The 25,644-nt window shown below is 41.0% G+C and overlaps 1 protein-coding gene across 3 annotated transcripts; it reads right to left on the bottom strand.

Moving 5' to 3' along the window:
- Positions 1-491: 491 nt before the first annotated feature.
- LOC139461010 (orexin receptor type 2-like) lies at positions 492-25,644 on the bottom strand. Of its 3 annotated transcripts, none has more exons than XM_071242485.1 (3): positions 25,458-25,644; positions 10,597-10,742; positions 492-1,953 (listed from the first exon to the last, which is right to left on the bottom strand). In XM_071242485.1, the coding sequence occupies exon 3, from the start codon at positions 1,839-1,841 to the stop codon at positions 639-641; it is 1,203 nt and encodes a 400-aa protein (XP_071098586.1). In that variant the 5' UTR covers positions 1,842-1,953; positions 10,597-10,742; positions 25,458-25,644; the 3' UTR covers positions 492-638. The 3 variants fall into 3 exon arrangements, with proteins under 3 accessions (XP_071098586.1, XP_071098597.1, XP_071098604.1); XM_071242496.1 differs by lacking the exon at positions 25,458-25,644 and adding an exon at positions 22,174-22,201; XM_071242503.1 differs by lacking the exon at positions 10,597-10,742.

The following is a 25,644-nucleotide window of genomic DNA, read 5'->3' as shown; positions in this document are numbered from 1 at the left end:
CTTTCAAAATACTTTTAAAAAAACATTTCTTTAAACAATTTAGGTGCTGTAAATTTTGAAACATGATTTGCCGCACTCGGCCCATGGCGTCTAATCGTTGAAGTGTGAAGTCCATTTCTGGTGTCCCCCGTCGTGATATTGCTGGAATATTGCTAAACGCGGCGTAAAATAATACTCACTCAATCTAATCGTTGAAATGGTTAGGTAGAATCCTCGGCCATTTCAACGATCAACCTTTACTTGGCCGACACGCCGTGATATGTAACTGCATTACAAAAACAATATGACCTCTCACTACAAAGAGTATGTCAGGAATGGCCCCATGTCCAAATGGCCAGAATAAGGGTACTCTTTCATTTGATGCTTTTGTACACACGTATTGCAGTGGATACTGCTTATTATTTCATCAACCCTTGAAACCGGAAGTTTTCGGGACTAATGACTAATTTTAAATAAAAATTAATAAAAAAGAAAGTAATATTTCTGTTTTATTGGATCCGTTAATAGGACATGAGCCTTTGTATAGTGACAACTTTTTTGTTGATATTTGAGTCCGTTTCGTCGGTTTCTGAAATCTCGCGTTGAGGTTCAGTGACATGGGGATATAAGATGGCATGCTTAAAGCAAACAAAAAATATTTATTTCGACTTCACAGTACAAAAGCAAAATCGTTTGACCGCTTTGACACATTCACGTCTAAATTGGTAATTCATAGCTCCATAAATAATTGGATTTGCCACTGAGTTCACAAAATACGACCGAATAAATAAATTATACAACACAAGCTTGGGACCATTTAGATGATGATCAAAGTCCTTCAAGACAGTGCGTGCAATGATAAGACATAGATGCGGCACGAAACTCAGTATAAAAACAAACGTCACAAGAAATGCAATGACTGTTGTCCTCTGACCCCTGTAAGCAAGAGGTCGGCTAGAGGTCGTGACATTAGACATGTCATGTGACTGAGATCGAGAACGAGGCGTTCCAGGGGGCGACGACGAACTCTCCCCAGATCTGTCTCTCGCCATCAGCAGCACCATGGCGTAATTGTAGTTGGCATTCTTTTTCATGTACTGCTTGTGTCTCTTAATTTCTCGCCATATCAGAATATACAGTATCAGGAGCGTCACAGTAAATATCACGAAAGATGCACTCAGAGTAATCTCGTAAATCATGGGGTAGAGTTTCCCTTCCATGGCGTCACTGGTTGAACAGTCGTTTCCAACCACGCCGGGGATTCTCGTTACGGCTGAACGTTTACCGTAAATAAATAGGGCAGGTATGGCATACAATATGGCAACAAATGCAGCTAGGAGAACGGCCTTCCTGGAAATAGCACGTGTAATCTGTTGATACAAGGGCCGACATACTTTTCTGTATCTGTCAATTGCGATGATCAACAGAACTATATTTGACGCCAGAGTTGGGAAAGCTACTAAAAATCTCAAGATCTTGCAAGCAATAACAGAGTCAAAGGTGAAGTAAAAGCGCATGTCAGCAATCTCCGTTGGCATGGCAACGCAACAACTCATAAGATCAAAAATCGCCAAGATCACAAAAAGAAAATTCTGAGTGCTGTGTTTGAGTTTTGTTGAGAAAACGTAACACACGAGAATATTTCCAATAAATCCCGATATCATTAATACTCCAATGCACACCATCGCGGGGATAAGTATTGTCGCAATTTCGTCATTAACCAGATGCAATAGTTGGCTGTGATTGGCCGTTGCCTGGAAACTAGTGCTTGTGTCATTATCGTATAATCCGGGGAAAGAAGTTCCATTTCCTTGAGGAATTACAGTTGTCTTTGGGGTGACATTTAAACTGTCTCCAATCATCACTTGTGGTTATAGCGAATACGTCCTCTGAATATGAGATTTGTTGTATTATCCTGCAGATCGCGATGTGTATTCAAGGGAGGTAATCCATCCACGTCATTGTCTTTGTCTTCTGCAATGAAGTAAAATATGGATAAGCAAATATATTTTGACGAAATATTTCAAATTAAATAAAACAAAGCACGAAGCAAGGTGAATACATAAAACAATGCATCCCTATATACGCACAAAAATGAGTGTATTCTTTAACCAGAGGGACACGGGTGGTCCAGTCGTCTAAGGCGCCGCAATTCGCTGTGCAGTTACGTCCCTTGGGTACGCAAGAAATCTGTGATCGTGGGTTCGAATCCCGGTTCGCCCCGATTATGTGTCTAGGTTTGTCAGCACCATACCCGAGCTCTTGGGTTTCACTAAAGTGGTAAACATCTGAGACCTGCATCACTTCGGGCTTTCCTCCCACATTAAGCTGACATGCCGTGACATAACTGGAATACTGTTAAAAGCGGCGTTAAGCACAACTCACTCACATGAATCAGAGAGGTTAATATTAACAATATATAGAACTATGGACTACTCACAACCACAACTATGTAGGGTTGCGTTAATAAAGGAGTAACTAACAGCCAAATTTATGTTCATAGTACATTAAACCATTTGAAATTCATGGACTCTCATTCCACACGAACAATGATTAATGTATTTTTGGATAAGACTGGCGCAGTAATGTAAAGATACAATACATGTGTCACATAATAGTCTAAATGCCCATTTTAATAGTGTCTCTCGATTTCCGAGAAACCTCTAATAATTGTCAAACTTTCTGCAGAGTAGAACTGGCATGATTGGGCAGCAGAGTAAAATGGATCGGCCTTTTGTGATTCGAAAGACGATGAAAGTGAACGAGTCGTACGTAAAAGCCCCATAGACACGCGCAATCGTCTGTGTGGCCCATTCATAAATACTGGTAATAGATGAGATAACAATGCTTACATTTAATTAATCAGATATCATGCTTATTTTAACAGCATTGATAATTGATATGTCTTCATTTATTCATACATGTGTAGGCCAACATTTAAATGGTCCACATCATTTAATAGAGATTTGCGATAATTAAAGGCGTAATACAAATACATTGCAATATGTCTAATTGTAGTTTGGTCATAGTAACACTTTAAAGTATTAAATTTATCTAGTGTAGGATGGACAAAATACTTTTCCCGGATATGGTGTTGCCTTTAATTAACATATTCTTTATAAAGTAACAAAAAGTGATATTAATTTACACAGTCAGCATTACATATTTTTTAGATCCTCAACTCTCTTGGTGTTTTGTTACACCGTCCTGCTTCAACGCGTAAAGAATGCGAGCTGCAGCGGAAACGACCAATACAGTAAACTACGGTTATAACGAACTCGAAGGGACCACTAATTTCAGTTCGTAATAACCGTAGTTCGTTATAAGAATGAATATATACAGCATTTATACAACAAATGGTTGGGACTAAAAAAATGTTCATTATATCGGTCAGTTCGTTATAAGCGTGTTCGTTATAAACGTAGTTTACTGTAGTTAAAACAAAAAAATATGGTTCAGCTCAGAATAACATTTTAAATAGGGAATAATAATGCATTTTAGAGCTATTAGAAATGGCCGATCCTGTTCATAAATCCATGAATTGATATGAATATGATCACACATTAGAACAAGGCCACAACGGCTTCCCAGTATTCAAATAAAAGCATTTTGCAATCTACAGCCACATGTAGTACAATACGATATAAGCGTTTTCCGCTAGTCCTTTAACTAATCACTGTACTCTCCGTCTTGTTTAACAAAATGATCAACACCATCAAATTATATATTATAATGTTATACCATCTCGCCCTTGAATATGTTGACTTTCTACTGACCCCGTCGTCCAATGCGTTACACAATGGTCAACACAACGCCCAGAACCTGCGAGATGTCAGCGCCACTGTGTGCAGGATCGGGTCAAGCTGACATAGATTACAGCTATTGACAACTCACCACTCACGCATCGCTGGGATAGGTGCATAATATCAAATACCTGTCTGTGAAGCTCCAAGATATGGCCAAGGGTGTCGTGATACAGAGGTTTAATAATTAGCGGCGCATGTCACGCAAGTGACTCATACTGGGTGCGTTCCTCGGGGTTGAGAATCACCACATGCCACTACCCTGTACAATATCAAGCATGGTATGGTTTACTTTTTTAACAATCAACGTGAGGGCATAGCGTTTACTTTTTAATCAATCAACGTGAGGGTATAGCGTTTTTAGGGCCGTTTCCCCTTTCTTTTGTATTTTTCGCAACATAATTACTGAACTAATAATACAGAAATCATTTTATTATCAAGGCAAACTATAATGTGATCATGTTTTTCGATTATATCCGGATTTTTAGAAGCACAAAAAAAATGTAAGACTTCTTTCTTTATTTATAGTTTATGAGTTTACATGGCTTACGATTGACCGTATATAGTCCTTCAAAAGATCTGTTTCCTTTTTTTTCATAAATGTAAAGGTTTCAAACTTCAAAATAAGTAATTCAATTTATGCCCGGTAATCACTGCACTCTTAAGACAAATTACGTTGAAATGTCTGGTTGTTTCCGTGTCCCAAGAAAAATTAAAGTGCGACATCCCTCATACCCATGTTAGTATGTTTGTTGTTGTTTTGTTTATCGAAAAGTGTCAGTGACGTCTGTATATACTTGGCTTAAGTTTACCCTACATGTAGTTCTAGACAGTGTGGCAAGTCATGCGAGCTGACCGACAGTCTTGGCGGCCCTCTTCAGTGGGAACAAAGTCCAAAGTTACAACCAAAGCAGTTATACATTTGTGTTACAGCCGAGAGAGTGACATATATCTACGAGTGTTGCACAATATGACTTATCACTGAAGCACATGTGTGTCTCGATCTTTACCAAATTCATCGATGCTCATGATGTCAATCACTGGATTGTCTGGTCCAGACTCGGTTATTTACAGACCGCCGTCATATAGCTGGAATATTGCTGAGTGCGCGTTAAACAACGCAAAAACAAACAGATGCTACTTATATGCACTATAGCTAGACATCAGGATAACATATCCATTCCAATTAGACAAACGACAAAACTGTATCAAAACAACAACGTGTTTGTACCCCAAAATACTTCACTCGACTTGTTTTTCATGGTTTTTCGAATTCCCTCACGTACGTGTGTCATGAGTGAAAGTTTAACGGAAAACAAAAAAAAACGTTTGTGTGGGCTGTAGGTGATACTAATTGACTAGTCACGAACACGGAAATACACGTGTCGTGTCGGAATACAATAGGTGTACAGCTATACTGGGAGCATGCGACGTTGCTTAAACAGGTGGCAATTCTACGAATTTCACTGGCTATGGGGTTAATGCGTGTATATTATTATATGCGACAACCAGAAATAAAACAGCTTAACCATGGCGACGTGAAAGTAATCGACACTTCAACACACAAATCTTGTGCCGTTGGGTAAGGTTGAGCACGATTACCTTGTCGAAACGTTGTATTTGGTTTGTTGTTTTACGCCGCACTCAGCAATATTCCAGCTTTATGACGGCGGTCTGTAAATAATGGAGTCTGGACCAGACAGTTCAGCGATTGATATCATGAGCATCGATCCACGCAATTAGGATCGATGACATGCTTCAACCAAGTCAGCGAGCCTGACCAACCGACCCCTCTAGTCGCCTCTTACGATAAGGATAGTCGCCTTTTACGGCAAGCATGAGTTGCTGAAGACCTATTCTACCCCGGATCTTCACGGAAACCTTTTAACCTAGCCTTGCTCTAAGGCTGTACTGAAAGATATGTCCATGGGTGTATAGTAATTATAATAGGCAAGTCTAGATAAGTGGCCAGTCTCTAAGGACACCAGTATCTTATAGGGACAACTTGTTCGGATTGTTTATATAATCTAAAAGTTATTATTGAAACTAATGATTATTGCCTTAGAGACTTGTGCAAGTCTAGTTGTAACCAATTGAGGGCAATATGAACAAAATATGCTGAATATTCTTTGATTTCCAGAGGACTAGGGAAGAATGACATCCCACCTAACCCCAGACCATTAAAATAAAAATAAAGAAAACAAAACAATTCAAGTACATTTATTAAGAAAATTATACACCAATGAATCGTAAGTCCATGGGGGGGGTACAGTAATTCTATCCCCTATGATAGGCAAGACTAGATAAGCGGACAGTACGCCAGTCTCTTAATAAAATCTAGAAGTAATGGTTTAAGCTAACAATCACTGCCTTAGAGACTTGTACAAGTCTACTTTATAGGAAGGAGGCTATGCGAGGTTTATCATTTGTATATTATCCATGTAAATTGGCATGACTTACAATACATAAACCAGGTGTGTTTCAATAGCCATCACCTGCATGTACAGTCACAAAGCACTATAACATTCACATATAATCCATCAAAAAGAAGGGCAGCTATTTTTTACGCAAATAGAAAAAAACCACCTCTTCCAAGAGTTGTAGATCGCAGTCAACGAACTCGCAAAAGTGCTTACAGTAGCGTGGATGTCTGCAACCAGCCTTATACAAGTGCCTTTCATCTTCGAGGTAAACATTAATCAACACACAAAAAATATGCCCCACGGCTTGGAACTAAAAATATATTCAAGGAAAGGAAGTGAACATTTTTTCCTCTCAAATTACACGTGCAGTGAAGCCCCTCGAAGTGACTTCCGCGTTTATAAACAATCCCACGTGTTATGCGTAACAGGACGGCCATCGCACACAACCTGCTTGCAGTAAGACGTGTATTGCATTGCGTCACGTAATGGGGTTATGTTGTGAGAAATGCGATACACAGGCGAGGGCGTATCGTAAATGAGAGAAGCAGTTCTTTATTACAGGTGATTGTAAGAAGGGTGCTTTCCTGCACGTATTGTTTTAAGGCATGTTTTACCACCTTGATCGTGTACGTCTGACTAGTTACATGTTCGTGTACATAATGTTGAGTAAACACATCACCCGTTAATCCGAAATGTGGATTTGATGAATGTGCGGATTAAGGGATCAGCGGTAAGAGTAGGACTTCCCTCCCAAAACGTAGACGCCCGAGGCGATAGACCGAAAAGTAATGTGTGTTGCGTAATGCTCGCTATGCATGGTTGGTGTGTTGGTCTGTTGTTAAACGCCGCACCCAGCAATATTCCAGCTATATGACGGGGGTCTGTAAATAATCGAGTCTGGACCAGACAATCCAGTGATCAATATCATGAGCATCGATCCACGCAGTTGGGATCGATGACATGCATAAAAAAGTCAGCGAGACTGACCACCCGATCCCGTTAGTCGCCTCTTACGACAAGCATAGTCGATTTTTACTCGCTATACATGGAACCTTCTCACAGCATTGAGACTTTCCAACATAAATTGACCTTCGCCATTTCAAGACCTTTTAAATTGACAACACTACACTTATTTGTTTCAACTACAAATTAATTATTCTATAAAACTGACATTATTCTGGTTTGCCGCGTCCATTTGTTTCAAATGCAAACTCCTTTATGTTAATTAATCAACAGTTGGCAGCTGTGTCCGTAACTCTTCATCTTCCCGAGTCAAGGGAAGTCCATTTTCCATCCTTGTCGAACTAGACTGGAATTTCCAGGCCCAATCTTTTTATTGCGAGCCACTTGTGGCTATTACGAGTTATGTCCCATCTATGTCCCTCCAATTGACCAATCAGATTCAACATCTCATATCACTTGCATTTGCTTCAAACAAAATTGCGGCGCCCTGCCAAGACGATCTGATCACGTTAATCGAAGAAAAGTTTCACATTCCCTGTCTCGGACACCCAGTGCATGTGGGTTGTAGGACAACACTAATTGAGCACGTTCATTAAAAACACGAAAAGATTTGGAAAATGTCGGTCGACGCCCATTGACGATAAACATGCTTTGCAAATCCTGAAATCGACCGAAATCTGCACGACAGTCGCCATATTGTTTTCGAAAAGGATGTCAATTTCGTTACGCGATTTTGATGTGTACCCCCAACTGGCGTCGACAGATATTTGCAAATCTTTTCATATTTTTTAATCAAGGTGCTCTAGTGATGCACTTCGCGAGGTAGGCCCCGACATTTTGTTTGAAACAAATGCAATTTATATAAGAGGTGGAATCTGATTGGTCAATAGGAGACATAACTCATAATAGTCACTTGTGGGGCTAAACACGAGCCTGTAAATTTCAGCTTAATGGTGGAAACTGGATTTTTATAGTAATTTAAGTCATTTTATGGTCATGACTATACTATATTTTTAAATAATATTTTAATTTCTATGTAAGTAGTACAGTTCAATACATTTAAGTAGTAACAGATTAATCATTAATAACTATGTAATATCTGTAACCTGCCAAATCCACTCCCTCATATCCACTGCCTGGCACTTTACTATCCTCACGCACGGAAGACGGACATATAATGACATTATCATCGCATGAAGTCATTGCGATAACAGAGGCACCTTTTATTTCCCCCTCGTGTATGTCCTGTTTAGCGACCTGATATAATCCGATACCACAGATTGGGTAAATGAAGATAACTGATGTGGGAAAATACAAAGATCCGGAAATGTAATACACTGACACGTTAATGGACTTCATATAAACTGTTCGTTTAGCATTCTGAATAATTGATATCTGAACACAACCCAATATAACGTAGTACAGCATCTATATGTTTAACAAGTAAGAGAAGAAATATACGTTGCTGGATAGAAAACAATATCTAGCCCCAGTGGTGACATCTTTGTTTTGTATGTTTGTCAGCAATATTCCAGCTATATGACGGCGGTCAGTCCAGTGATTGACACCATGAGCATCGGTCTGGAATACGATGACATGCATCAACCATGTCAGCGAGCCTGACCACACGATCCCGTTAGTCGCCTCTTACGACAAGCATAGTAGCATTTTACGGCAAGCATGGGTTGCAGAAGACCTATTCTACCCCGGATCTTCAAGGGTCTGAAATTAGGGCCTAAACACAACTATAATATAACCATCGAATAACCATTTTTTGTTGTGTTTTGTATTCATAACCACCATCAAACATGGGTGTGTACTTTCTTTTCCCCCGGCAGTTTACAACGCAGTTGTAGATGAACCAATGATAGCACTGAATGCTGAAGACCTACTCTACCCCGGATCTTCACGGGTACAGCTGATTATAAACGATGAACGGATACATGTATCGTGTGAGGATCACACGAGTAAACAGATCTCTTACAGGCAAGAACGTGGGTCCAAACTAAGTAGGTTGAATGTTACATGGATGTCATTATGTGGATTAGTCGCGGGCAGATAAATTAAATTAATCGAAAACTGACAAAGAGTATCGAGTGACAAATATATCGTACATATTTTTCCGTATCTAATTAAACAAACACACAATCTAAAGATAATAAACACTGATCAACACAGTTTCCTAAATTGGTCAGTTCTTTGTCACGTGGAAATAGGTCAGCCATGAGAAACGTCATGTTTCGTTGTTTCTCGGCACGGCAACAAGTCATGTCATATTTCTTACCATATCTCACCAGTTTCGTATCCCATCGTCAGTTTCGTTATTGATATCAATAAATGTGAACGATCAACAACCACGACCTGTGCAGTCAGTTTCTTCGATGACAAATTTAATTACTTTTTCTTAATACTTTATTAAATATATTCATGTTTAGGATAAGAAAAAGCTTAAATTAACGGTTAAAATTATATGAGTGATGAAATATCACCAGCACGTACTGAAATAAAATACTTAGCGAAGCGAAATACTGCAGGCATTTGCATATCGAATTTTGTCAACTGTCACATGTCTAACTAAATTGTTCGTGTCACAAAGTGAGTGATGGTTGAGTGAGTGAGTATGGTTTTACGCCGCTTTTAGCAATATTCCAGCAATATCACGGCGGGGCACACCAGAAATGGGCTTCACACATTGTACCCATGTCGGGAATCGAAGCCGGGTCTTCGGCGTGGCGAGCGAACGCTTTAACCACGAGGCTACCCGACCGCCCCTAGTGATGGTTGAAGTGACAAGCAAATTTGTGTTTGTATAACAATGGCTCAAACACAAGGTACAATGCATGAAACATAACGGGGTACAAAATAGACAAAGGGATATGAAACTGACGAGATACAACAGGAAGCAGAGGTATCGAAAGTGCCGACATACGAATCTGCCGAATTGCGATAGGGCACGAACCCCTCGACATCACTACAACACCAACGGTGGTACAATGAACTTATTATCAACATAACAAAAATACAGTAATAAAAAACAAGATGACTACGTCACATAATAATTAGGTGTTGGGTAGCACTTGTTTATGTAAGTACTTGAAGATAACATCATATTTGTATATTTTTCATGTGTTAACAGACAGAACAACCGGGAATTAACGCGCAGAGCGTTACTCATTAAATCTCTAAACAATGGTAATCTTTTCCTTTTGAAATTCGATCAGTTGAGATAAGGAATCAGTGAGTCTCACGAAATCATATTCACAGCACTGGGAATCAATTGAATTTGATATTCAGCGGACGCACGATTCACAAATCACGACCTCACGTCTTTGTCAAATCCACCTGGACCACTTCCAACGACCACCACGCCGAGTGTTTGAATACGAACAACTTATCCCCATTTGATAACGTGAACAAATACCACATACCTCTTTCCCTCTCGAATCGTCTGTCACTGGGTCGATTTCACGATCGTGGGGTCACGTGGTCGCGACTTCCGGTAATTTCGTCCAAGGTCAGGGACCAATCAGGCGTGTCAGCGTGTTAACAAATAGCTCTCCGCACTTGAGGTGGTCTGTAAATGAGATTTGACCTTGTGTCAGCGTTATGATGTAATACGAACTGTGAACATATGGGATATCACAGTCTTCACGCCTCTACGTTCAGCTTTATAATAATGTTACCGTGAGTCTACGGAAGGCTTCAAGACGACTGCTATTCATTAGTATCACGTTCCAAGGGTTTCTTGATAGTGAGGAACCATGTTTTCCCCACTATTCGTGCAAAATACTTCCGGCTGGTATGTACTTTCGAACGCGATGAGATCACCGGAGGCCGTGTATCCATCAGAAAATACAATTACGTTATACAGAGACCATCTGCTTTATACGATGTGAAAACAAAATTCCTTTAAAACTTGGCCTGAAATAGAGGCAAAAGTTATTCAAGTCATGCTGCTAGCTCTTTTAAACTCGTACTTTTATTCAGAGATCGTGTTGACTATATCTTGATATTTTGTTCAGCACCTTGACCCATGCTATGTCTGGGTCATGATGAGAAATCCAAAACATATTTACCTATTAAGCGATATCTTCGACCCAGAGAAATCTCAAGTTTTTATTTAAGGTAATAAGTTGTATGCTTTTTCACCATCAACAATTCGTCTCAGAACATAACATACACATAGAATGTAATGTAATCTGAGAATATGGACACCTTACTCGAATCTATCACGTCATATGTGAATGAAACATCACTTGCCATAGGCAATTATAACGTGATAACCCCTCCTTAATGTGTCTTGTAAGGGTGAGGTGGTGACGTGAAATGGGGTTTAGCGCTTGTATGCACGAGTTTGTGTGTGGCTGCTTGTACTAGTCCGGAATTAAGCCGATTTATAGTGACTAGCTCACTGAGATACCAGGCCTCAATTTAACATGAATACCCCACTCAGACACAGTATATTGGCTCCGAGCCGACCAGTCCTTGTTTAAGCCCTTTCATGCCGAGCGCCAGACAGGGTAACAACAAGTACCATCTTTTAACGTCTTTTGGTATGACGCGGCCGGGGATCGAATCCGGACCTTCCGCTCTCCGGGCGGACGCTCTACCACAAGACCACGGGGGCGGTCCCTCTGTGTCAAAACCACAAGCATGGCGAAGACGGTAATAACATGATCGAGCCACTCCACCATGTCGCTTACGGTACTGCGTTTGTGCCAAAGCTAGACATCCACTGACGATGTGTTGGACAGTCTCATTAAATTCATTACATAATCTGCTATTCATATTAACATTTTGATGCAAAATCACACATGGACGGTTTGGAGTGGGAAGTGACAGCCTTCTTTTTTCACTTTTCTGGCCAGCTGACCTCATACAAGAGAAGGACTCGGCAAGGTTGCTGAACTTCTCAACACACTGCACATAAACTCGATGCAGTGGTCGTTCAGATAGCCTCTTCTTGAGTCTGGGCCGATATGATATGGCACTTCGCTTGGTTGACACTCATTTCAGTACCGTCCAGCAGTATAGAACATCAACAAAAACAACACTGACATTGAGATTATGTCCCACACACCTTTATTATTATTATTATTATTATTATTATTTTTATTTCAGTTTCAAAACACACAAAATTCACATTTTATCACAACACACCACTGTCGAGTCATTGCCGTTCTCTGTAAGAGGTGACTGGCAGTTTGTATCAATTGTATCTATTTTAGTCTAGAAAAATAAAATTCACTCTTCCAGGCCGGTTCCAAGCACTTCATCAACTGACGGAATTGTCATGAAAACTGCCGGGCAACAGGAAGTAAACACTTGAAAATTGGAGTTGACAAACCATTTATAGACGTCCTCAATAGTACAAGGCTGAGAACAGTCGCTGAAACTGAAGGTCCAACACACCACGATGCCCGCATTCAATACTTCCCCATCGAATAGCCATTTCATATCCGCTCCCTTTCAGTCACCATCAGACACGGATGCACACCTTCTTCTGCACATGGCTGTTACCGATTCACAAACGTTTAATACTTGTTACAGTAGAACTAACCTAAATCAATGGCACCCTGTTTTCACAGTCACGATGACAAAGCAACATCCGATCTACCAATCCAGTTCGATTATCCCCCACAACCAACACGAACTGAGGGAATATCAATTTACAAGTGTTCAAACCTCTGACGACGTCAGGCAGTTTGTGAATGGACAAAGGGTTTCGAGAACTGGCGGATTATCCACCCTCTGTAACGTCCCCCGCCTCTTAGGATTACCAGTCCCTTGTGAATGAACGCTGTAATGTTGTGACTGAGGATCATACATCCCCTTTGTATTATCACTGTAACCCTCGCCTCGACGGATTATCTGTCGCTAGGTCAGAACGTAATTAAATGCCTCCCCAAAGGCTATTCCAGGTTATTCTATATATTACCATTGTCATGTTTAGAATGAACACGAAGGAAGAAACTGCATGAACTTATCAAACCTGCATACATACCTTTTTGAAATCAGCCTTTTGTTACTGACGTCAATTGTGGGCATTTGTGTGGTAATATTGCTTCACCTGACACAATCATTCAAATCAGATCTTCGTGCTCCCTACCGCTACACAAAGATCTGAGGTCACAGGTCACATCAGAACGATCTTTCGCGAACTTTTACCGACCAATGAAATGGCTGACAAGCAGTCAACATTAGCCAATCAGAAAGCAGCTTTCTCGAGCTTTACGGCACTAGTTTCAAACATGCGACTTCCAATCCAGAAAAATATTTTGACAAAGTTCTCGATTAAAAATGTACAAAATTGATTAAAAACATTTTCTGGAATGTCTAATAGATGACCGAAATCGTATAGCAGTAACTCTCACGAACTATATGGAATGTATCTTCCGTTTAAAAAAATTAGCACTAGTAACTGTCGTTCGGAATACCCCATGTTCACTTTTTCGAGATTGCATGTTTAGAAAATAAATTCCGAGTGTCACTTTTCGATCTGGTAAGCGACGCTCTGATTGGTCGGATGGAAGGTCCTCAGATCTTCGTTCAGCGGGAAACGAGAGCTGAGATCTGATTGACGCTCGAGTTTTCAACCCTTGAGGGGAAAAACCCTTATCTCATATATCTGGCAATTCGAAGTTTTAAGCAATTTGGGGAAAATCGTTATCCCACCAAAACATATATTTTTCATATTTGGAAAGTTCGATCATAACACTTTGGCCGCTTTAACAAAACTGTATCTAATACGATATCGTAATTTGACCGTTTCAACGGGATAGTATCCAGTGTGCTATCGTGATTTTCCGACATCGTATTGGGATCCCTTCAATTGTGTAGCCTGCAAAATATTAATGGTGCTCCGATAATTGAAATAATCGAACATTGATGGGAAAGTCCAAACGATTCTGCAATCGAACGCATTTTTCCATAAACGAACACAAACGAGTTTTCCCTCTCTTTCAAGTTCTCAAATGTTCTTCATGTAATGGACATTCTCACATACTTCGTTAATGCCCGCGTTCTTGCATGTAGGAAATCTGTTTGAGCCCAGGAAGTCACATGTTAGCTGCGGTCATCGTATCCCCGCACCCGGTTATCGTTTATGATCAGCCGTTCTACATGTCACTGCTGGGGCGAGATACACGTATTCTAATGCACATCCACGTTTATTTGTCCTTTTAAACTAGATTACATAATACATTATGTCGGTATATTAAAACATATATTGAATAAAACCGATATTGAATAATTCTGTTATCTGAGAAAGGTGTATTCACTACCTTCTACATAACACTTGGCGAAAAAAAGGAAAGAGTGCGCCCAGTAGTGTGTTTTTTTATAAAGTGCCAAAGTAAGTATTTGGGTATTAGCTGGAATATTGCTGAGTGCGGCGTTAAACAACAAACCAATCAACCAACATACGTATACCCTAATTTTCTATGTTATAATAATGGAAGGTTTCCTTGGGAGCCGGGCGAAATAAACAAACATTCACCCTCTCAATCACTGTAGAATGCAACTAGTACAGAAACGCCACCTCCTACCTGTAACCTGTCGTCCATCAACGTCGGAGAACTCCAAGTGATGGTGAAACTGAACACGCCAGAAGAGCTGACAGACGGATGCTTCTATGCAGCTTCCAAGCCACATTTACACTGTCTGGGTCGATAGAAGTCGCCCACACGAGACAAAGGTCGTATGCAGGAATATAAAAACCAACTAGCACCAGAGACAAATATTAGCAGCAACCAATTATATTGATGTATTTCTCAGATCCGCTACTCGTCTAGTCATGTTTACATTTGGACATGTTCTGAACGTCATAAAGTAATGGATTGCGATGGGCATATACAACCAAATAATATCTTGTGTTCAATATATACTGATGGTCAACAGAAAAACAGACCAGATCTTTGGAAGCTAATACAATTTACATACAGTGTTTGAAAGGGGAAATGCATTTTTTTAACGTAAATACAGTAAAACCGAACTCAAAGGGACTACTATTTTTAGTTCGGTATAACCGTAGTTCGTTATATACTAGTATACAGCATAACTACAGCAAATAGTTGGGACAAAAAAGTATATATCCGGATGTATCGTTATATCCGTCAGTTCGTTATAAGCGTGTTCGTTATAAACATAGTTTACTGTAGTATCATTTCTATATTGTCCACAGCACTTACGAAATGGACATTAGATCGAAAGTAGCACAGAGCTGGTCACGCGTACGGCACAATCAGACGATTCTATCCAAGTGCTAAACATGTATATCGTGTGGTAACTACATGTGGGTTGATAAGCTTGTGCGTTGAGAGATATGGTTGAATTGTGGCAAATGCTCAGGACAAATCAACGAAAAATATTCTGACATGCCAAAAAAGGCAGTTCTATACCCTTTTTATATACAATTGAGAAAAAGGTTATCGTATCATCTTCCTCGACTAGAATTGTCCCATTAGAAAATTAAATTAAAATAATAACTCCTTTATAATACGTTCAAACACTACACAGAAATGAACCGTTAGACCTACATGTAAGATCGTCAGGGAAGTAATTTGTAGAGGTGGTTTGCATTTTCTAAAAAAACTTGTAAATATTAGATGTTTTTGCTCAAATTGTTGGTATTTCGTGTAATCAATTATTTTAATTAATACAGTTTTTGAAATTTACAACATGACAGGTTCCTACACTATTTCAAAACAACATGGATATATTCAGACAACTAACTACAATAAACTACGTTTATAACGAACACGCGTATAACGAACTGACGGATATAACGAACTTACTTTTTAGTCCCGACTATTTGCTGTAGTTCTGCTTTATATTAGTGGTCCCTTTGAGTTCGTTATAACCGTAGTTTACTGTACCTCACATAAATTGATTAGTCGAATCATCGCTATCGAGAGACAGATTGTCATGTCGTTTACTATACTACCGACAATAAAAAGGGGAACTGATGAAACGATAGTGAAGGTGTAATGACGGAAAATGTCTCTAGAATTTCGGGCGTGTGGATCAGTATATGGTGTACCAACAATGTCGGGCGATGCATGCACGACACCTTGATGGCATACTGTTGATTATGCGTATGCCATTTGTATTGCCCGCCAGCTCGCTACCCCAAGCTTGGCCACTTTGGCAGGAACTGGGTCTACACTCTCCAACCGAGAACATCCCACAGATACCCTTTGAGGACTTACTGTTTGTTGGTTTGTTGTTTAACGCCGCACTCAGCAATATTCCAACTATATGACGGCGGTCTGTAAATAATCGAGTCTGGCCAGTCAAATGTCCATTAACATCCAAATCAGTTCGCCTGCTATGTGTGATACCGCCCCATACCACGACATTACCGCCACCATAACGATCATGGTCAAGAGTTGTAGCCCTGGCATACGGCTCGCCGCTATGTCGTAACTAACGCTTTCTGTGAATGGAGGCAAAACCCTGATTCGTCTGTAAACATAACGTAACGCCATTGGCGCACAGCCCGTCCCTGGTGTTGCCTATCCCACCCCCATCTTTGCCGCCTATGGGAAACTGTAAGGGTCACACATTTCAGGCACGCTGCATAGAACCTGGTTTTAACGGTAGATGTTGAAATTCGCCTTCCTGTTATTGTGCAGAAAGCTCTGTTGACAACGGGAGAACATTTGAATCTATTGCGTAGTGAAATTAATGTAATGTATCTTGTCTAGGCCTCAATGCAACTCTACCCGATTGACGTTACTTGTTCAATCGTCGAGAAATCGTCCGATTTGCCAAACATTCGGTTAAGTTGGGATATAGTCGTTTTCCCCTCTATAGTACACACACTTCGCCATTTTAGTATTTTTAAACGTGTGCTTATCACAACATACCCGTGAAGATCCGGGTAAGAATAGGTCTTCCGCAACCCAGGCTCATACATGTCGTATGAGGCGACTAACAGGATCCGGCGGTCGGGCTCGCTGACATGGTTGATGCATGTCATCGTATCCCCATTGCGTATATCGATTCTCATGATGTCAATCACTTGATTGTCTGGTCCTGATTCGATTATATACAGACCGCCGCCATATAGCTGGAATATTACTGAGTGCGGTATTAAACAACAAATAAACAAAGTTTAGCACTGCAAAACTGGGAAGCCAGGATTATAACAAATGTTATATTTGGGATAACACTTTCTTAGTAAAGTACAGATTCTCGTACTTTTTGGGGGGTTGAGTCCCATCCGGGATTAGGTGCCTCACTCTGGTAGTGTGGGTTCGAATCCCGGATGGGACTCAACTCCAAACAAGTACGAGAATCTGTACTAAGAAAGTGTTATCCCAAATATAACATTTGTTACATTTGACCACTTTCTTAATGGCAATGTGTATTCAAAGCCAGGATAAGTTGAGTTGTGGCCTGACAATTAACCCCGTATGATTATGTATGAGGTCCGGCCACTGGCGCGTGCCATTGTGAAGAAAGGGGTAGCGGGTGGTCTGCGACAAGTAGTACGACGGATATGTGCTTGTCCTGTCTCGGCTTACAATGAGTTCTAGTGGCGAGTTCAATGATACATACTAGTACGTGCTGGTGTGAGGTACCCGATGACTATGAAAACGGTGACTGCAAGTTATGCGCTTTAGTGTAGATACAGACTGACCAGGGGCAATGCCATCTTCCCGAAGCAAGGGAGTTAACTGACTATAAAAGTCCAGTTTCCACCCTTGCCGAACTAGGCTGGTATTATGGAGTTACGTTTTGTCTGCACTAACGAGTCTATGCATAGTCCAATCAAAATCGCGATCCGAAATCAAAATCCGGTTCGTAAACTGTCGTGCAGATTTCGATCGATTGCAGGGTTTGCAAAGCATGTGCATCGCCAATTCGTTGTCAGCAGATATTTTCCAAATCCTTTCATGTTTTTTAATCAAGGAGCTCACGTGATTTGATGCATTTCGCGACGTAAGACCCGTTTTATCACAATATAGATCTTGATTATCGATCAAATCGTCCTGACTGGGCGCCACCATTTTGTGTGAAGCAAACGCATGTGATACGAGAGGTGGAATCTGATTGGTCCATAGGAGAGGCTTAGAAGGGACATAATTGGTAATATGACATTATAGGCCAGTTCTCAAGCCTGAGAATGTATGATTTGGCCAGGCTTACCCGGCCTTGACATATTTATTTGTAATCAAACGACTTTTATAGACTTTTATAGAATTGTATCGACTTGTCACACCGAAGAGAGGTAGTATGAGCGTACATCGCATCGGAAATATTTCAGCCATTTAGTAATTGCTTTTCACAGAGGCAACGTCCTTGATCTAGCGACGTTTAAACTAAAGAACTCGCCTTGTGACATTACTGTATTAATAGTCTAGTCAGAATTTCACGTTGTTGCCCAACAAGCGCCTGAAGCGAATATTAGTGGTGTTAGCAATCTCGACTAGGATTATCATGACTTGATCGAAAATTATTCTGACTTCCGGGTAGAGAGATATTCCCATAATTCAAGTCAACGACTGTAACGATCTTTCATACCATAGCTAATTCATTATATTACGTAAAAACGGCTGTCACGATAACCACTCCACCAGGTTGTTATGACTCATATTGGTTTAGCTTCTTAAAATGTAAATTCCTCATGCCAATGTTCCTAGGTTTCTGTTCTTGTGTTGATTTACGAGCCACGGGCCTGGACTACACACACGATACTTGTTGGTTGATTGATTTGTTGTTTAACGCCGCACGCAGCAGTATTCCAGCTATATGACGGCGGTCTGTAAATAATCGAGTCTGGACCAGACAATCCAGTGATTAATATCATGAGCATCGATCCACGCAATTGGGATCGATGCCATGCATCAACCAAGTCAGCGAGCCTGACCACCCGATCCCGTTCATCGCCTTTTTCGACAAGCATAGTCACCTTTTACGGCAAGCATGGGTTGTTGAAAACCTATTCCACCCCGAGTCTTCACGGGTACACAATACTTGTACTGGGCGCCATTACGATACAATCATACATTTAAGTTTGTTTGTTTGTTTGATTGTTGTTTACAGTCGCCACGAGCGGTATTACAGGTATAAAGTTTTCACCTGTAAATTGCCTGGACCAGTGATTGATATCATGAGCAACCCCCACACCGTCGGGGCACGATAACACGCAGTCAAGTCACCGTGCCTGACCAACTGATCCATTTCGTTGCCAAGTTAAAGCATCGGTTGCTGGGGAGCTATGTTCCAACCCGGAATCTCGATGTGTTACGTTTACCGAAGATTAGATTCTAATACATCATTGCACGATCAATATACATTGGGAGATTTGTTGACTAGTTGATATGCAGAGTTGCGTCCCTAGCCCAGTCTTCGGTGGGTTAGAACGATTCACGTGTTCATAAGTTCTAACCAACCGATTTTCAGATTAGACAGCTCTGTTGACAAGCACTGGGTACTTGTGGGGTCTATTCTGTCCACAAATACCAAGAGGTGCAGCGGATCCGCGATTCATATTGCCTTTTTTCATTTGATTTTTGTTGTTGTTGTTTAGCGCCGTACTCAGCAATATTCCAGAGATATGACGGCGGTCTGTAAATAATCGAGTCTGGACCAGACAATCCAGTGACATAGGGTTTAGTCGTCTAAGACGCCGCGATTCGCTGTGCAGAGTTGCGTCCCTTGGGCATGCCAGAAACCTATGATTGTGGATTCGAATCCCGGTTCGTCCCGATTATGTTTCTAGATTTGTCAGCACCATACCCGTGCTCATGGGTTTCACCTAAGTGGTAAACGTCTGAGACCTGCATCACTTCGGGCTTTCCTCCCACATTAAGCTGCCACGCCGTGATATAACTGGAATACTGTTAAAAGCGGCGTTAAACCCAACTCACTCACTGTGGTCCAGCGTGACGCGGTGAAGCCTATAGAAGGGAGTGTGCTGACAATGCCAATGTAAACCAAAACCAGAACGGAAAAAGTCATATCCTGTCGTTGAATGTGAATACAGAAGCCATACATAGTTACATAAGCCGGACATGTATACCGCGTTGATGACTCCACTCATGTGCCAAACGTGGGTGGCTTGTCTCGCCAACCCCCTAGTTCTCTATGATAATACATTTAGCGAGTGCCCCATTGAGATTCTGGGAACGAATATGCCCCTTGTAACCAACACTGATTGTAATAAGAGTCGGCAATTTAAATATGTTAATGTTTGTTTGTTTGTTATTTAACGCTGCACTCAGCAATAGTCACCTTTAATGGCAAGCATGGGTTGCTGAAGACCTATTCTATCCCGGATCTTCACGGGTCAAATATGTTAATGAGTATTTCTAGAGTCTAGAGTCAGTCTGCTCGCATCATACAGTGACGCAAACAATTAACAATAAAACATGTCGAATAGGCAGGAGGTGCTAATGGTCTTATTTCAAGCGCTTATTCTGTCAAGGGGCGGTGGGGTAATCTAGTGGTTAAAGCGTTCGCTCGTCACGCCGAAGCCAAGCTTCGATTCCTCACATGGGCACAATGTGTGGAGCCCTTTTCTTGTGTCCCCCGCCGTGATATCGCTGGAATATTACTAAAAGATGCGTTAAACCATACTCACTCACTCACTAATTACTCTGTGAAGGAAGTCTACATGGCCGAATACCTAGGTACAGTTTCCGACATGGGCACAGTGTTTGAATCCCATTCCTAATGTCCACCACCGTGATACGATAGAAATACTGCAACAATCGCCGTCATTAGGCTGAAGAACTGCTACAAGCGCCGTCCGTCATTTGGCTGAAGTATTGCTCAAAGCGCCGTCCGTCATTTGGCTGAAATACTACTAAAGCGCCATCATTTGGCTGAAATACTGCTAAAAGTGCCGTCATTTGGCTGAAATATTGTTACAAGTGCCGTTATTTGGCTGAAATATAACAGTCAGCACTGGGGATCTTTTCTCTACCAGAATTCCCAGGAAAGTCACACCGGTGCGTCTTGGGTGAAAATATAAAAGGTTTTGCCGATTGCCATACCCAACAGAAAAAGCTAGGCAAGGTGAGCTAAGCCGTGACCATGATTGCCCCATCTGTATTGTGGAACATCATAAGTTGTAGGCTTCACGAGGGGCAAACAGCCACACAGAGGGTACGTCAAGCCGTGTTCACCCCATGTTTATCATTCACCATAATTTGACAACAAACGGGGATTGAGATGCCATGCGTTTGTTTGTCGCCATATTGCCAGGTGAGCTAAAGACAACTATGGGTTGAAGTTTAGGCTATGCGCCTCACGTACATCTAAAGTCAGTTTCAATGTGAATATATATAACGCGACGAAATTTCGCTGTAACGGGCTTGAATTTGCAAGCTTACAGACATCGTCAAAATGTCTGTTGACAGAACGGCTGGGTATATATTTTTTTCATTTTCATATCGCCGTCGAGGGGTACACTAATATTTATCAAAGCGTCACTGAACAATACAAGTCAAGTATGTTACATGTAAGGTAAGATAAGTACAGTACTTGTTTCGCTGGTTTCCTGCTGCGGTTTCACGAAGTGAAGCTTCCGTCCGGGCACAAGACGGATGTAGAACACCACTATGCCAGGATTACGACTGCTAAATGTTCACAGTTGTCGGGTAACAGTTAGTTGATTACGGTTAAAAAAATGTGTACTCTCTGTCATCATTTATCTCGTTGCTAGGCAACTAAAATATGTAGATTGGCTTTGGGCTCGTGTTGCTGAAGCAGGCTTAGGCTTATTATCCACAGTGGAGGAAATGAAGGTGTAATTTTGAGACAGTCGCAATAGTTTTCATTAAGATTGGAGGAATTGATCATTTGCCCGAAACAACCGGTCCAGTTTGAAACAAAATATTTCTTACTACGCGATTATTTGACAGGGATAGTCCTTAAGTACAGTTTCTAACAAGACAAAAACATACAATGCGTGAGTATTGGTTTACGCCGTTTAAGGAATATTCCAGCCATATCATGGTGGCAACACCGAGGAAGGAATTTTCATATTTTACCTGTGGGAATCGAACCCGGATCTTCGGCGTGAAGAGCTAGCGCTTCAACCACTGGGCTACCTCAACTCCCTCGCTGTGGGGACTGAAACCAAACGCGATGAAGGTCGTTGAGTGAGTAATGTTTCACGCCGCTTTTAGCAATATTCCAGCAATATCACGGCGGGGGACACCAGAAATGGGCTTCAGAAACTGCACCCATGTGGGGAATCAAACCTGAGCATTCGGCGTGACGAGCGAAAGCTTTAACCACTAGGCTACCCAAACGCCCCGTGATACTTACAGTGGATCCTGGACGCAACTCTCTGTTTAGCCCCAATAGAATTAATATATAGCCAGCACCAGCATGCATATATGACATGAAAAACCCACTACCCATACATCAAACTGTAGTGCAAGATCATTCATCTTATTGCCTGCAGATCAAGCAGACACTTAGAAATCGTACTGGCCATTACCGAGATATTTCGGACTATATCAGCTGATAACTATTTTTAACGCCATCGTTAATCAAAGTCGGTTAGGGAAGGATGAATTTAAATGTAGGAAGCGTAGGGCACTTTACCTCATGTGGCACCCGGCGTGGCGCCATCTTCCCAAGGCAAGGGAGTAAACTGACTATAAAAGTCCGAACCAGACTTTTAAAGTCAGTTAAGTCTCTTGCCTCGGGAAGATGGCGTGGTGCATGCACATTCCAATGTACCTGACCAAATAACACTGTAACCCTGTAGTAGACGTTGAAAGATGTACTGTGATAGTTTCAGACGTACAGTAAGGGTGAAGGTTAAACGAGGATAAAAAAAGGGTTTGATAAATTTTCCGTATAATGTGATCAAATTAATGTGGGACCATTACATGCAATGAAAACACGTAAACAGTTTTTTTGTAACACACACACACACACACACACACACACACACATATTGTTGGAACACATTCATACGTGTTTAAGTGTCATATAACAGGATAAGAAGCATTATATACGATGTGCAACCCCCCCTTAAGCATGACCATATTTAATAAGTGACATTAATTACTGACATATCTCAAAGCCCCGTCAAAACATGAACATATAGGCAGCCACGTCTAGTCATACTGACAGTGTAAATGTAATAGTATTTTCCTATACAAACGGATCAGTTAAATGTTATTACACACACACACACACACACACACACACACACAAACACACACACACACACATCCACCCGAACACGTGTACCTCATAGGCGGAACCAGGGTGGATGTAGGGGTGCCGTTCCTACCCTCCCCTCCCCTCCCCTAACTCCCACGCAACTCCCCTTCCCCCATTTTGAAGCTTACTGATTACGTCAAAAACATTTAACTTAATCATTTGATGATATGTTTTCAAAAAAATACAATGCATACTTGAGTAAATGTTTTGGTAAGTGCACCACCACTTTCCGTAAAACACACTTTTCCATAAAGCTGTACATTTATATTTTCATTTGATAACCACGTGCATCTTGTTCGGTAAAGGGGGAGGTCGGGTAGCCTTGTGGTTAAAGCGTTCGCTCGTCACGCAGAAGACCCGGGTTCGATTCCCGACATGGGTACAATGTGTGAAGCCCATTTCTGGTGTCCCCCGCCGTGATATTGCTGGAATATTGCTAAAAGCGGCGTAAAACCATACTCACTCACTTGTTCGGTAAAGGGTGCACATTCTCAGCCGTCGCGATTTTACACATCCACAGAAATAATACCACTAATTCATAATTAAATACATCCCCTGATATCAAGACTTCCCAAAATGCAAAGTATTTATATATTTTTAAACCGTGAATTAAACTAAAGCAATTGCATCTTCAACAACACAAGGTCCGCTATGAACGACACAGTTGACAGTGAAGAGTAACACGAAGGTTTCAGTTCAGACACACACAATCACTTCCAAGTAAGTTAAAACCATGTAAGTTAAAATAAATATTCAAAGGAACTAAGAAAATACATTTTTAAACTACAAACCGGTCGAAGCGGAAAAATCAAATCAAATCATAATAATATAACAAATATAATTTACTATATATCTTGAAATTAAGATTTTTGTTTGTTGTTTAACGCCGCACTCAGCAATATTCTAACTATATAACAGCGGTCTGTAAGTAATCGAGTCTGGACCAGACAATCCAGTGATTGATATCTTGAGCATCGATTCACGAAATTGGGATCGATGACATGCATGAACCAAGTCAGCAAGCCTGACCACCCGGTCCCGTTAGTCGCCTCTTACGTCAAGCATAATCGCCTTTTACGGCAAGAATGGGCTGCTGAAGACCTATTCTACCCCGGATCTTCACGGGTCTGAAATTAAAGCCAAAATCACAACTATAATATCCGTATCAAAGACATCGCCATCGAATAACCATTTCTTGTTATTTTTTCATTGATAACCACCATTAAACATGGGTGTGTAGTTTCTTTGTCCCGACAGTTTACAACACAGTTGTAGATGAACCAATGATAGCAGTACTTCATAGTTAACAGTAAACTGTGTGGACCATCCTTACACAGGATTCACGCTTGAAGGCGAACAGCAGCATGAATGGTGCACGGTGTCCCACGTAACGTAACGCAGGTGTATATAACAGCTGGGCGTACACTTCCACGGCTTCCTACACACAGGTTGTTTGCAGTATTCTGTAATATCGTCGTCATGCTTGTGTACACATAACAGACATTCCGGGGTAGCTAGCGTCATACACTTAAACATTCTGTCTGCTGATATGCCCAGTAGCCTCTCATGTCGACATGTTTACTCTGAATATCATTACTCGTTTGTTCAGCCAGGCACGTTATACAAACAGACACACATACGGTTCACTCTTTCAGTAAAGTTGCAGTCATCAAACTTTGATTACGAAAAACGAAATCTGATTACCCGTAAGTCATCGAATCATAATACATGTCGAAATAATACAAAAATTCAACTGATATATGTTATCATTCACATCATTAACATTTGATGAATGATGTCAATTTTTAAAAAAAAAACAACCTTCGAATGCCTCTCGACAAAACTGGATTTTCCACGACGGCTGTTGTAAAGCCGTTTAGGTAAACAAGTGTGAATTATCATGACGTTGGGGCAGCGATGTAACACATACCTCATCCCAACTTATGAAAAAATCGCTATGAATATGTTCTTCCCTTGATTTCCTTATAAATATATTTCCACGGACACTCCATGTCGACTATTTCTAACTGTAACAGAACGGTGTCTTCTAGCTCATATAAACACAAGATTAGTTCAAAGTTCACGTCCTTACCTTATCGTAGAGTTCACATTTCCTTGTATTCTGAACCACGCAGCTCTCATTCAACAATCGCAAACCGTCTCAAACGTGTTCATATCTGTCAATCAACCCCTGCTTATCACAGGGATAGGCGACTCCCGGAACTAAACTCTCGACACTGTCCCAGATGCTTACGTCAAGAAGAAATACACTCACATGC

Source organism: Haliotis cracherodii, unplaced genomic scaffold (genome assembly GCF_022045235.1).
Source record: "Haliotis cracherodii isolate W230 unplaced genomic scaffold, xgHalCrac1.p SCAF_1, whole genome shotgun sequence".
NCBI classification, from domain to species: domain Eukaryota; kingdom Metazoa; phylum Mollusca; class Gastropoda; order Lepetellida; family Haliotidae; genus Haliotis; species Haliotis cracherodii.
Note: the sequence above shows the minus strand (reverse complement) of the source record. Positions and strands in the feature narration are given on the sequence as shown.

Excerpts from the sequence above, each read along its gene's own strand:
- LOC139461010 (XM_071242485.1), bottom strand. The coding sequence starts at position 1,841 with ATGATTGGAGACAGTTTAAATGTCACCCCAAAGACAACTGTAATTCCT.